We start from the raw sequence: 15560 nt of genomic DNA, 5'->3' as shown, positions 1-15560 counted from the left end.
GTGTCGTTTTTAATAATAAATTATCATTAGATCGTCATACTAGAAAAAAAAACCAAAAATCCAAACGTAGCAGAATGTCAAAATATATCACTAAATACAATTATTATAGTATGAAAATCTTAAAATAATCACCAATAATAAATTAATGTAATAAAGAATGATTTCTCGTAATGATGAAATATTATCGAAAACTTCGAGGCTACCTACTGGTTTATAATGTTTATCAATCGAAGGGCTCTGTGCAATAACCAGACAGCTTCATTTTTCAGAATTGTTTAGAGCGATCATTTGAAAAATAATTACCTCATTTAAGTACCTACTCTCGTAGAAAATATTTAACGATATATTTTATGATAACTGCGAAGATAATACTCATCTTTGTATGGTTGTTGTATAGGTAACAATATAAAGATATTTCTTTATATTGTTAAAGATTTTTCCATTATTTTCATGGTAAAGTCACTTTCGGAAAAAAAGTGGAGCTCTCTGGTTATTGCACAGAGCCCCGATAATTTATCGTGCTAATGCACAGGCGTATGTGCTACACTTCTGAACTACTACCTATATGGAAATCTGTGTGCTAATGTACGAAAATTGTCCGTTTAGGTGATCCCCATAACGATGTATAAAATATAAATAATTATGTAATAACTAGTATTTAAATTTATGCGAATAATACAAATATTATAAAAAGTGTATTATTTTTATGATAAAATCGTGTCCATGCGGAACCCTCGTCAGTATACCATCTTAAGATGGTGCGTTTTCGGATTTGAACAATTAAAACTCGATCGAGTATTAAACTCTCGTTTACACGAGGATGGTAACATCGCTGAATCGTATCGATTTAGATTTGAGGTTGGTGTACTTAAATATATCTTAACCCAATGGGCCTCCACCCCCCCACCCCCCCCTCCATAAATCGCGGTTTCATGTGCCGTTTCGCTACGGATTATTCATGCTGATTAGAATAATAAATATTGTTATACACAAAGATAACGCGGAAAACAACCTTACAATGATATTGGCAAGAGAAATGCGTGGTGGATTTCTTTAAAAATGTTTGTGATAGCCAAAATAATTCTGAAAAAAAATCACTGTCGACGAGTTCCAAATTTGTTACGAACGGTGGAAATGTGGAATCAACATGTCTGGCGATGTGTATGACTTTCGGGGGCTATCATTATATTGAGTTCTTTTAAAAGATTCAATTTCATAATATGAAAATATTTTCATTGCTCTTCCGCCTCATCACCATGTCGCACTGCAGTGGTTCAAAAATCAAAATAGTTTGCTAAAAGTATAGTTTTCACAGAAATCTTATAAAATAATCTGTTACTTACATAATAATTATTTTAATAATAATTCGTATTCGTATACTGACTTAACAAGCCGCCGTATGACCTGTTTTTTCTCAAAAACTATTCTTACAGGAAAAAATCTTAAGTCCCGTAAAAATATCATAGTTCAACATTTTTTTTTTGGAAAGAGAAAGTTTCCTTATAGAGCGTATTGGACTTAAATTTTTAATTTGGATTCTAAATCATAATAAAATACGATTTAGTAGCTGTAGGTAGTTGGAAACCCGTGGGCCGCCGTGCAGCACAATACGTATTGCCGGTAATTAATTATAATTTATAACTGTGAATTACTCCATTAAAACGCAACATTTTTTGAAAATCCTTCTCTATTGCACGGTGAAAATATGAGAAGAACCTCTATTCCAAATTTCAAGTTCGTACGTTGTGTAGTATTTGAGTTACAGTGATGAGTGAGTCAGTGGTATTTGAATTTTATATGTATAGATTGACAAAATATCATAGTTTTTAAGAAAAAAAAAACTATATTTTGTCTTCTTTTATATTATTTTATGAGTATACCCAATAATATTTTGCAATAAGTTTTAAATATTTATACGTGGGTAGTATACAAAACAATTTTATTGTTTATTTGAGTATTTTCAAATTCAAAATATCGACTTTTGGCCAACTATCTTCATTTTTGAACCACTGTATGTCGTTCGTTTAGATTTTCGTGAAACCTAATAAAGAAATATTATTAAATATTAAACACTTTCATATAAAACATGTTAAGTCTAATTTTGAAAGTTATTGTAAACAACAAAAATATTCGTTAGAAAAAAAAATGTTATAGGTAGGTTATATGTTAATCAATACTATAGCATAATCTATTAAAAATTGAATTAAATTTATATTTTTTAATTAAATTGCATTTCCTATAAAGAAAAATTCATCACGATGAATACATTATAAAACTGGCCGATTTTCATCACAGTTGAAACTTTTAGTTTTCAAAAAAGTCACGTTAAAGTAATTGTTATGAATGAAGTTTGCACATGTTGATGTAAAACACCCGTAAAAATGTTAATTTTTAAAGTAACTTTCAGCATAAAACAACCGTATCCGTTTTAATACATTTTCATGTCTTTTCCGACACACACACACACACACATACACACACACACACACACACACACACACACACACACACACACACACACACACACACACACACACACACACACACACACACACACACACACACACACACACACACACACACACACACACACACACACACACACACACACGAACATTTTGTATGGAGAGTTTAATATAGAATATTTCAATAGAATATACCAAAAAAACAATTACCTATTATTCAACCTCTTTGTTTTGAGCGTACAATTATTTGACAATTATAAAATCCGACTAATGCCTTTGAAAACCTTTGATACTAATAAGTGCCATAAACCCTCTCATTCAGTGGTGTATTGGTAAATATATTTATGGGTATACGCACTAATAAAATATGTATGTAACCTAAAAATGTTTACTCGCTTCGCTCGATAAACATTCATTAATCCCTAATACGTTTAGGACTTCTATAATTAATATTATGTTTAAATTATATTATCGGAAATAACATTATTGCTATTCAATTAGTAGGTACATAGCATTTAACATTATTTCATTGATTTTTTAATAATATAACAATAGAAAACAAAACAAAATCAACTTGAATGTCAAAAACATAAAATAACAATAAAAAACTAAAAATAAATAAAAGAATATTATGTTAATAATATTAATATTATACAATCTATTATATAATTTTCTACAAAGATGTTTTGTTTTCGATATTGGGTTCATCGGTGTTCAAAATCTTTGTTCTTGTATCATCAGCAGCTCAATGTTAGCTAATTAGCCATGACTTAACATATACTTCTAGGTTCTATTGATTCAGAGGGTATACGCACGTAACCGTTTAACTAATAAGTCAAGTTCTTGGAATTTTAAAATTAAAACGGACACCAATGGTCAATACATCTTACGGGTTATACCTTTTACACACCTGTAGTTTCTTGAAAGTTTAGAATTGTTTAACACATACATTTTAAGGAAAATACCCATTATTGCAGTGACAATAATTTATAAATAAATACATAAATAATAAATAAACCAAAAATAATAACCCATGCAATTGGCTCATGCCTGATAAACACTTATAATAGCATCAGACGTCAGTGATTACCACTTACTAATATACAACACCGCAAGAAATATGATTGCCGCGTTCACTAAATTGAACTTAAAATACAGCATTTGTAGGTTGCACACACAGATCTATAAACTAATGGACAGTGCTAAGATAATATAGATTGAGCGAGAAAAGAAACAAAGTAGTAAAATGTATACAGTTCCTTATGCTGACTCCTTCACTACTTCATGTTCTTTCTCTCTCAGTTATATAGTTATATGATCACCTAGCACTAGCTGATGGCAGGGCGAAGTGGAATGCGCTGTCCATTAGTTTATAGGTCTATGGTTGCAATTAATCAGACGTCGATACAAAGGGGAGTGGTTATGAGGGCTGAAGCCCCCCATCCCCTTAGGCCTAAAAATTTCACTCTTTCCTACGTCATTATATAATGTATACAATAAATGGTAGTTTTGTTATTAGAGTTTGTTATGATTATTATTTTTTTATAAGCATGTATGATGAATATTTTATTCACTATAAAAACTTAAACTTAATGCCTATATTATGCTTTTGTACTTAAAGTAATTTTTTTCGTCTAGCGCCTCTCTTTTTTAATTTCTAGGTCTACGCCTTCGAATAATAAAATATCTTAAACGTGATAAGTAATATAGTGTACAGTTTTATTGATAACATATTAAATAATACACGACGTTATACGCCGTGGTATACGACTAGGTACTGCAGCTGTGATATATAAAAATATTATAATAATATTGTGAAAAATTCATAACAGAACATAATGTATATAAAGCTATTATGAACAAAGTTGTGACCGCGTGGGTGTAATGGAGTTTAACTCCTCCCCTAAAACGTTTAATATTATTTTTAACGTCCCTGAATAGCTACGTGCTATACGTTTATAATATTGGTAAACATACAATAAAACAAATTATAAAATTATGATTTTTACTTTTTAAACTTTGACTTATTAACCCAATATTATCTTAAAGGTTATTCTCCCATCAAGCAGTCTTTATATTAAACCAAATCTTATTATTGTTTAAACCCACTTATTAATTACATTAATATGGTTTAATTTGATATTTATTTTTTAAATATATGTTAGGTGTACGCAATAATATATGATTTTTATTTGAAAGAAACAATTTATACAAAAATGCACAATAATTAGCGTAATATATAATACGAATAGATAAATGAATGGGGTTATTAAGGATTCACCTATTAGCGGAACTTCACTAGATTAATTATATTTTTTTTTCTTTGTTGTGTATTTTTATTTTTTTTATTACCAATTTTGTTATAAATTAATGATTGAAATATTATTATATACTTTGTAACAGGTCGTAATGCCGCTTCCATTTTAACGCACGTCAAGGATTTACTGTTAGTGTATGATGAAAAGATTCTTCATAAGAGAATATTGGAATGAGTTTGAAGTAGGTTAAAAAACGCGTATAAAATAAGCGTGCTGTTGACTGCGTCGACTGATCCCATTCGGAGGTGTACTAAGATAGACCACTATTAGTGCGCAAAATATGTCGTGTGGCAGTGATAGCGCTACGACTTAAATAGCAAACGTTACTAATTGTTGTTTTATACCGTGCAATTATTTATGTTTATATTTTGTATATATTTTTAGAACCAAATGCACCTTGGATAGGAACAATAAAGCATACCAACTACTATGGAATCGCGAATCTAACAATAAACTCCACCAAATCAAGACTTTTTTAACTCCAAACCAGTTTCCCTCTTCCTACATAAGAATAAACTATAATATGGTCACGTATAAATATCGGTCACACAAACATCACCCATGTATACTTAATGAAAAAGGAACCAAGACCTATGGGTGAATTCTGCAACTCATCTTTAATATCCAAAAAAACACCTTTACCTTGAATGCCCATACTTAGTCGATGAATAAAATCTTTCCACAGCCAATGAATATAGTAGATATTTTATCAATAAAAACTTTTAGTATATTAATGTATTTCCTTAAAAAATCTAACCTGCACAACCGCATTGAAATATTTCACATAATATGTACCTACTATATTATAACTTATTATTCTTAATACCAAATTATACATGAAATATATGATTATTATGATGAATGAACTAATTATAACGTAAAATGTAAAATGTAAATTTATATTTTAGCGGATAATGACTTTATTGTTGAAGCCGTATTAAAGAGGCAAAAATTAAGAGGAAAAAGTAGACCCATAACACACATATCGTGTAGGTAGGTGCTTGTGAAAACTTATTATATTTATCCATAAACAAATCGTAAATATACATTTTAAAATTAGTCCATTGTTATTCATACGTATTGTCTTGTATAATCTTTAGACATATAATTTATTTATATTTTCATTGTTTATGATTGTACTACTACTAAAAAATCTTAAATAATGTATATTGTTCATGTATAGTTTGTTGTTGTATAAACGATTATTATAATAACAAAATATCATTATAACTCCTTGTTATATAGGGCATGATCCAAAGATAAATATATTTTTTATCCATCCATCAAATAGAATTAAGAACATTTAACTATTTACATGATTAATAATCTGTGTAGGTTATTATGTGTTTTCCCGTTTTTCCATAAATTGACTCGGTAATACGGAAAAACACAAAGGCCATTTCTAGTGCGTATAGATATTATATTGGTTAATATTATACTGTACTATTATATAGGTAAGAAGGTATATTGGGTTGGGTTGATCCCTTAAAAATAAAAATATTAACTTTCTACCTCTTATTATTGTGATTCGTAATATAATGAAACTAAAATAATAAAACGTGTGCAACTTCTAGTCAGCATATAGTTTAATCGTGTGTAGTGCGCCTCAAGAGTCAAGAGGATTGATAGTATTGATATTATAATAGATGTATTCATATTACATAGTATAGTATAGTATTTACTCATTCTTTGAGCTTAGATCGCAATGTATTCACATATGTGGTTATTTTTAATATTTTTGTTCTTTTTATTATAAAGCGCTTCAATAATGTGTAACGATAATAAAATAATTATTGTTGATTTGCCTGGTTACCGTCATTAGTGATCTCCGTTTGTTGAACTCGCATTATCGCCAACGGTTTCTAAAAACATTTTCGGTATTGTCACACGGTGGACAGTTTTATACTATTATTTCGTAGTTATAATAATAGTATATATAAACGATTTAAACCTAATATTTATTATAAGTTCACATTCAGATCAAACACGAAATTATATCATAATACGGCGGTTCGAGTTTCACACGCGGAACTGGAAATCGTAGAATAATAGTTCTAACAATAATACCGTTCGTTATTATACATCTTCTCGCACCGTGAGTATAATATTATTTATTATTTTTATTATTATTAATGTTCCTGTTGGGATTGTTGTGTCGTTTTCTCATGACTATTATTATGTTATCGATCAATGTGCCTGATGTACTAAAAAACTAAAAACAAAAAAACAATTGCAGGTTGGTTAAAAAACATAACCAAGTACTGACGCGCGTTTTGAATAAACATTTTCATTTTTACTTTGAATATAACTTGTACGAGTCCGTGGAAGTGATCAAATTTAATTTTTAGCATCGAATGGAAAATGTTTTAATTTAATCTGAAATATTTAAATTAATATTTTTTAGATAAACATTTGTTTATTATATTGTCTCGAGGCTCTTTGTGAAGACTCGTCGTGTTTAATAGTCTTCGGATTCTTCAATATTTATCATAGATACTACATAGTGTTCATGTATTCGGTATTATCATTGATTAATGGTTATGAATTTTTGAGTATTCATAAACAATGGTATTACGTATTTAAAAAAATATCTCCAGCTTCTTTTGATGTATAAAAATAGTTTTCAGTAACGCATTAGACGAAACATGTTTAAGAATAGGTTCTAGGTCCTTATTGTACAAAGCTACTGATAAAATATAACTATTCAATATACCCAACTAGTTTTCAAAGTCATTATTTTAGTGACTACATTATTAAAGCGAATTCTACATATTTCATGCTATGTGATTCAGATACGTTTTACTATATTAATCGTTATACGATTAGGTGTAAACAATTATCAATTTACTGAATAAGTTAAATCAATTTACGTGATTTTTTTTCAATTTTCTACTATAAAAAAATTTACTGTTAAATATTGCAATAATAAAAAACAAAAAATTCACATTAACCATTAATTGTTGGATAACATTTTAGCTCAAGGCGTGACGAGTGTATAATATTTATTGAATTTTACCAAAAAATTGAATGTGGGGGTTGAACGGATGTGCTCATGGATTACATGTAAAAAAAATAACGGTATTTTAGTATTTACGTTTTATTTTATAAGTGGAGCAAGAAATGTATTGAATCAACAAAGATCTGTTTTTTAGTTTTGTCAGTGACTAATTTGTTTTAAGTACCTAGAAAAAGCGGTCCAAACATTTTACGTGATCGTCAATGTATCTAGTCAGTATACTTTTCATAAATATGGTTAATTGAATGTTGTAATCGTAATGAAAAACTACCGATAAACTATAAAAAATAAACTTAGTGATTTGGTAGTTTTGTTCTAAATTAATAGTCCTTAAAACTCTCAATTTCAAATACATTTTGGTCTTGGCAATTAGGGTTTTGTAAAAACTAGTTTTAAAATCCATACAATTTCCATCGACCATGATAATGTGAACCATTGCAGATGGCGTTGGCCGGAATAAACGAAGAGAACGTTCTGCAGGAGAACACGACCATCCGGTCGCTTGACGCCACGTACGCGGTGCACAAAATTATCGGCACCGGTCGTTTTTCGTGCGTCTACAACGCGACGGAGGTGGGCACGGGCAACGCAGTAGTGATCAAGGCGCTGAACGATTCGGACTCCAGCAGACGGTTGGACCGGAAACTGTACCTCAAGGAGCTGGACTTTTTGAACAGGCTCAAGTCCAGTCAGTTGCGTGCCCGGTACGTCCAGTTAAGGGACACTGTCCTACTCAAATCGGGAATGATATGTTTCGTCATGGAGAGACTGAGCGCCACCCTGCAGGCCGTGCTACACAACATCGGTCCACTGCCAATGTACATGTGTCGGCCGATCGTCAGACAGATCGCACAAGGTACGTGTACAACAGTAATAACGGGTAATAATATGATGTGAAAAACGTAGAGCTAGGAATAAGTACGTCTAAATCTTCAGAGGTGCGTATACGTGTAGGTACCTTGATGTAGAGCGCAGCGTTTCATCACATCATCACCTGAGATAAAACTCTATGCGAATGGGTTAGATAATTTTTCTAGCGAAACGAAGAAGATTTGTATGTTAAAGAGATATTGATATTGATATAATATATATGATTAAGATTCCGCAAGAATCACGACGATATGGCGAATTAAGACCTTTTTTTCAAGTAAATTACATTAGGCGGGTTACACTATAATATTTTGTATTTATACTAAGTAGGTACAACTTTTGCGATGAGAGATAAATGGAAAAGCATTAATATTGCTAATCGTATTTTGTGGGTCTTAATATTGACGATAAACATCGAATATTTAAAACATTTTAATATAACTTGGCGTGGTCCAGCTATAGATTTTTTTTTATTATATAATTTATTACTCCTGTTTACGTAACTGTCTGGATATATTATATGGCCTTGTAGTATTTAGTAAGAATGAAAAATTATGATTTATTGATGATAATTAATGAATATAGGTAACCTGTAATATAGATACGATGTGGTCAAATTATTTTTTAAATATGTAAATCATGTACCATAACCATTGTATTGTGAGTTTATTTTATTTGACATACCATCTGTTTTTAAAAAAATTGGCACCACTGATGAGACATGAGAGGGATCGGAGGGAACGTCGCTCTATACATTATTTATACCTATTAATTTTTAAAATTTTCTGAACAAAACTAATTTATTAAACTATTCACTTAAGCTAAATTATTAAGTAAGTTAGGTAGGTAAGTAATTAGAAAATTAACTAATTAATTAATTAAAACATTTTTAATTAAAATAACTTTAACAAGTTGATTTAATGATGTCTAAAATATAATATTATGCTCTGTAATAATGCACAGTGTATAATAAATATTGTACATGATAACATTAAATTAATTAAGAAAATAAATTATTATCACTATGTCGGTCAATCTTTGTCCTGTATTTGTCAATGTCTCTCTATAGCTTAATATTTTTATAATGTAGTATTCACTTTGTTCTACCTGGTCATGTTCTGGTTATGAACTTGTTTATCTATTATCATCCCGAGGGCATTGTTTCCAAAGGTTAGGATTAAATAACAATATGCAGTTTTTGTATATTTAGTAATGTAACCCGAAAGATAAACCAGGTTAGTCCGAGCACATAGATTTTTCCCATTCCAGCTCTACACATCACTAGCGTAAAATAAATATCGACTGTATATCTATTATCTATAACATATGTTTAGGCTTCTGGTATACCTAGCATATATTATATAAATATTATTAAACGCAATCCTATTCGTTGTAAAATGTCAGACTTTACACTGTTATAATTTACCGTCAGATACTCTTAAACGTTCCTGCATAGTATGTCATTATGTACTTTATTTGGGGATAACATCGTGAAAAAAACTAATCCAGATAATGTTCAAATTGGCCCATTCTTACCTTTTCTTTTGGACGGGTAAATGTCTGAAATTGGGTAAAATCAATGTCACCCGGGTAATGCCGACTTTACACAAAATCGAAGATTGCCCGCACGATAATACATTTTACGTGCACAATTTATTATTGACCAGCTGGTGACTGTCGGTTCGGATCGACAGAATAAATGACAAATAAGTATATAATGTTTTAATGCCTTTTGATAAGGTGGTTTTACAAAAAGAATTACTCATTTTAATCAGACATGCTACTCCCAAAAGCATTGCACATTACAAATCCTTTGATTAGTGATTACCTAAGTCTTATACCATTAATTTCATTGTTGTTCAATAAGTTTACAATTTTATTATTACGAAGTCTTGAAGTATTCACAAATTATCCAGTAATTTAAAAATTTTTATTTGGGGTGTGTGGCATGAATTTCCAAACATATAATTTAAAAATTTGTTTTCAATATATTATAATAAAATCTAATTTTTATTTTTATTTCTGAAATAACTTCAGCAAGTCAAGTACAATAATAACATTTAATATTATAACAGTACCTGTAGCTAAAAAAATTCTTTAATAAGGTCATTGATTTGTTTTTAATATATTTATTTAATTTTAACACAAATTGATAAAAACCTAGTGCAAATGTCGGAAAAGGTTGTATATATATATATACTTTTTTTTATTTTAACGACTTACAACATCTCGATCAAATTTTGTATTGATTTGATTTATAATATTATGTTCGCTCCGTCGGCTGTCCGTGTTCATGGCGTACGTGTAATAAGGCTTGGCCGGTCTGAAGGTATTCGGGATCGTGCACGCTGACCTCAAGCCCGACAACATAATGTTCACATCCTGGACAAAGACCGATCTTCAGGTAAAGATCATCGATTTTGGTTGGGCGTTCGACATGAAGAACGTGCACACCATGTACCAAAAGCAGATCCAGGCGATCCCATACCGCGCGCCTGAGGTGTGCTTCCAAGGCAGCCTGGACCACGGTCTGGACATGTGGGCCCTGGGATGCATCATGCCGGAAATCGTTACCGGAGTCAAGCTGTTCGACGTGGACGAGGAGGAACTGTTGATCAAAATGATTATACGCACGCGGCCCGTGCCCGAGTACTTGATATCGAATTACCCGACAAATTTCTACGACACTAAACTCCCCGTCGGTTGGATTCAATTTCAGGTGATTTTTATTGACATGACATATTGTTATCACTATCGTCGCCTATCGTTAATCATTTTACTCTTAGCGTACTATAAAATACCACGTGTTTGTCACCGTAAGGGTACGCTGTACCCACCATGCGACCACTCCATATCTAAGTTGTAGTCTGCATCTATCCGACATTGAATTAAACTTTTAACACTCACAATTACATATACCATATGCTGTTATAACTGAAAGTTAGTTTTTTTAAACCATTTGTGTTTATTTTGACTAAACCAAGAAAATCTACTGCAAATTATGACAGATACCACTATGTTTATATAATTTTTATACAGTATGCACTAATTGTTACTATGATATACGCATCTGCGAAATTTCAGTATAACAATATTAAATAGTTTTAAATAATCTGTTTAGTGCAATATTTTGTTTAATGTTGTACTGATGCACAGTAAACATATTGTAATAAGTCACTAAAACAATTAGTTTGTAAATCCTCCGCATGTCTTTGAACGTACCATATGCGTCATAATATCAATTAGGTGTACCTATACGATTTTCAAAAATGTAATCAACATAACATATTATGACGTACATTTCGTTTTTTGGACATTTAAAAACAATATAGGAGTTTAACTGTAGTCCAGTCACACCTAGCACTAATTGTGCCTACCTATTTCGCACTGGGTTTTTTTTAATCCTATAATCGCCTAATTCGCTCATTTGGCAGGCCGATCAGAACACGTCGCTAACAATTATTCAATTCCAACTTTCATGTATGGTTGTTAATAATATGAAATTCCTATGCTCATGTAGAATAAACGGCAATAATATAATATGACGTGCGTGTGTTGATCACATAATTATAGGTAGTGTCATTTAATCGTGTTCGTTGCATACATTTCACTAATTATATTGTGCACAATTAATTACCACTAATTACATAATAATATGTGGCCATGTTGTAGATAGGTAGTATCCGCTACGTAAATTTAAAATATACACTACTATATGTAATACTGGTAAAAGCATGAGTAATAACACGCTTTACAAACTTTTTTTTATAAAAATCAAATTAAAATATGTTTGAAACGTGCTCTGCAAGATTTTTAATACTAGGTCCGTCGAATCTAATTGTTTTTTCACGTTTCATAAGTTTTCCTCGTATCATACCTGTATTTGTATACTATATTATAAATACTGATTTTTTGCTTTCGGATTCTACTCGATTTTTTTTTTCGCAAAGAAAACGTCTGATATGAACAGTGGATATAATATGTATACATCGTATATATATATGCGTTATTATTAAAAGCTGGATACAGCCTATTGTAATACGGAGGAATTGTTTGATAATATAATGTATATATTATTATATTGTTTGCGGTCCGTTGTTGTGAAGTTTTCACGAAACTGGAACGGTTTCCGACTGCATTCGGTTGTTATTGGCGAGAATCTGAATCCGTTTTGTGAGTAGAAAATATGAGTTGAAAAAAAAATAGAACAAACTGTACGTTAAAAGCCATTTCGAATTTGTGCTGCTGCGGAAGAATTACTTAGGACAGCATATTTTATTCGAGACTATATTATTATTGAGAATGATGGTTACAGTTTTATCTAAACGTCATCCCATGCAATAATATTTATTATTTGTGATGCAATCTGTTGGGAAAATGTGTGCAACTTGAGGTTCCTCCTACACAAGCTCAAAAACAAAAATATACGATTGTAATGTTCGATTTTTGTCGGTAAATGGTTCATAGTTTGAATAAATATAATATTATATGGTGCAAAACTGAAACGTCTACCGAAAAATTAACTATCGATAGTTAACAACTGTACAATTATTCAATATAATATAAGTACGAGTTTGTTATTGTATTTTCAAAAAAAGATGTAAATAAAGAGAATAATATTGAGATATACATTTTATCGAAGTGAATTCAAAACTAAACTGGTTTTTAATTTTTAAAATTAAAATAATAAACTAAAAAAAAAATTGGTAATATTGTTGCCTATAAATTATAACGTGTTTATATTGTATTTCATACTATTATAATTATTGCAAGATGTATTTACGTACTTTGTACCTATTATACTTATATAATACATATTTGCATTTATACAAAATATTATAACATGGTTAAATATATTTTAAAATGCCGTGAATCAACGTGATTAGATGTGTATTGTGTATGAATACAAAATATTTATCTCACGACTTGATATAATTAATCGTTACACAAATGCGAACACGAAATGCTTTTTAAAAAGATAATAATGAAATACAGATATACAGTATACATATTTATTTCCCATACTTTTTTTGTTTCTAAATCATTCAAATTCAAAGGGTCATTTCTAATACAAAACCGTTATTTGAGTAGTTTCCGGGTCGTTGAAATTATTTTATGGAAACACTACAAGCTTAATAAAGTCAAGACTGTTCAATAATAATTCACTGTCTTTCATGGCATCTCATTTCATTTTATCACTGTTATTATTATTACATGTAAATAAATTTTGTTTTTTTTTCACAAAATATTATTCCAATACTTCATTCGTAGCGTTTATCAGGAGTGAGTTGCTGATGATTTACATACAAATCTAATTTTATATGCTTAAAAAAAACAAAAAAAAACGAGAAATGTATAATATTATAACGGACACGTATAACACCCGTCATCGCTTCAGTTGTCATACGATCTTACGATTTCCGGTCACAAAATCCTCATACTAGTGCTTATATTATTGTTTAATAATATTGTGTAGACAGCTTCAGTCCAGCCAATTTTTTTTAAATGCGTATAATTTAATGATTAAATGATGTATTTTATAATTGCATGTGCAACAGCACCGAAAAAAAGAATATCTATTTTTTTTAAATACTATATGAATACTGTTTTTTCCATTTTCAGAATTTGCACTATGACGTGATCGAGCAAGACGACCAGCAATGCTGTGAGGACATCAAGTGGTTCATGGACTTGGTATATCAAATGTTAGTTGTAATGCCGGATACACGTATAACAGCGGTCGACGCACTCGCGCATCCGTTCCTGACGATCATGCATTTCATCAAGTACCCGAGCACAGCGATGACCAAGAAAAACGCTAAGTTAATGGAATCATGTAAGCTGGACATTTGAATCGACTTAAACTCCTAAAATGTATATAGTTCTGGCCCCATCCTCTACACTTCTGATCTAAAAATCAGCCAACACTGCTTGCACCGATCTGCATCGTCGGAGAAAGCTTTGTTATTTTTTATAAAAATATATTATATATTGTGTGGTATTTTACTGTTTCTGCAAGATTACGATATCGTCTTGAAGATAATCGAAGACATCGAATGTGATAATAATAAAGATAACTGTGTGCAATACAAGTATATACAATATTTAAATAAATGGTTCGGGAGATCACGGTTTATATTTAAGTATATATAACTAAATATGTTTGTCCATCGCGGCTGTCTACACAGTGTAGGTGAAAGTATGATATTTCGACATTTTGCGTCCCGAAATTACCTATATTATAGTGATCCCTTGAGAGGATAACGGTCTGAATATTAATCTCCACGGGGACTCAAGGATCAAGTATAATATAAAACGCCTACCGTATGGTTTTATATAGTCCCCTTGCGGCCGCGAGTTGCCTGCAATGAATTCCGTCAATTTTGTCACGTTTTTTTTAAATCGCCTGACTGTTGTTGTTACTGTAGGTATACTTTGTACGTTTGTTTTATATTTTTAATAAAAAAAAAAAAAAAAAAATGCTTAAAAATGCTTAAAAATGACAATAAAAAACTTGTTCTGTAGAAGCAGAATTTGAGAAAAAAGTAAGAGTATGAGATTGAGGAAAAACTCCACAAAACGGGAAAACGTAAATACAACTACTCTGTTGTACTTATAGTAGGTATCGAGTGTATCTGGTAATTGAGTATGTCACTATATACTATATGTGGTAAATATTTTGAATTCAACGATAAATCATTGTATATGAAAAAATATTCTGAGCAAAAACGGTCTGTTAGTAATAAGTATATTAGGTTCTAAGTACGTTTTATGATATATTTATACTGCTATTAAAAAAAATTGTTTTACAATCTGTAATAAAGTATCAATTACTTATGAGGAACCTTGTAATAAATTGTCAAGCTTTTTGCACGAGCGAAAATGTTTTTA

General features: G+C 30.6%; 1 protein-coding gene across 1 annotated transcript; it reads left to right on the top strand.

Moving 5' to 3' along the window:
* Nucleotides 1-4682: 4682 nt before the first annotated feature.
* Nucleotides 4683-15149, top strand: LOC100570928 (homeodomain-interacting protein kinase 2). The gene is made up of 4 exons (XM_003246248.4): nt 4683-6878; nt 8241-8655; nt 10982-11388; nt 14292-15149. The coding sequence occupies exons 2-4, from the start codon at nt 8241-8243 to the stop codon at nt 14520-14522; spliced, it is 1053 nt and encodes a 350-aa protein (XP_003246296.1). The 5' UTR covers nt 4683-6878; the 3' UTR covers nt 14523-15149.
* Nucleotides 15150-15560: the final 411 nt, after the last annotated feature.

Source organism: Acyrthosiphon pisum, chromosome A2 (assembly GCF_005508785.2).
Source record: "Acyrthosiphon pisum isolate AL4f chromosome A2, pea_aphid_22Mar2018_4r6ur, whole genome shotgun sequence".
Classification (NCBI taxonomy): Eukaryota; Metazoa; Arthropoda; class Insecta; order Hemiptera; family Aphididae; genus Acyrthosiphon; species Acyrthosiphon pisum.
The sequence above is the reverse complement of the archived record's forward strand: the minus strand, read 5'-3'. Positions and strand labels throughout refer to the sequence as shown.

What these genes read in the sequence shown, in the direction of transcription:
- LOC100570928 (XM_003246248.4), top strand. Translation starts at nt 8,241, where the DNA reads ATGGCGTTGGCCGGAATAAACGAAGAGAACGTTCTGCAGGAGAACACG. An exon ending in CGTCAGACAGATCGCACAAG is followed by an intron (nt 8,656 to 10,981) that starts GTACGTGTACAA and finishes ACGTGTAATAAG; the next exon opens with GCTTGGCCGGTCTGAAGGTA. An exon ending in TCGGTTGGATTCAATTTCAG is followed by an intron (nt 11,389 to 14,291) that starts GTGATTTTTATT and finishes TTCCATTTTCAG; the next exon opens with AATTTGCACTATGACGTGAT.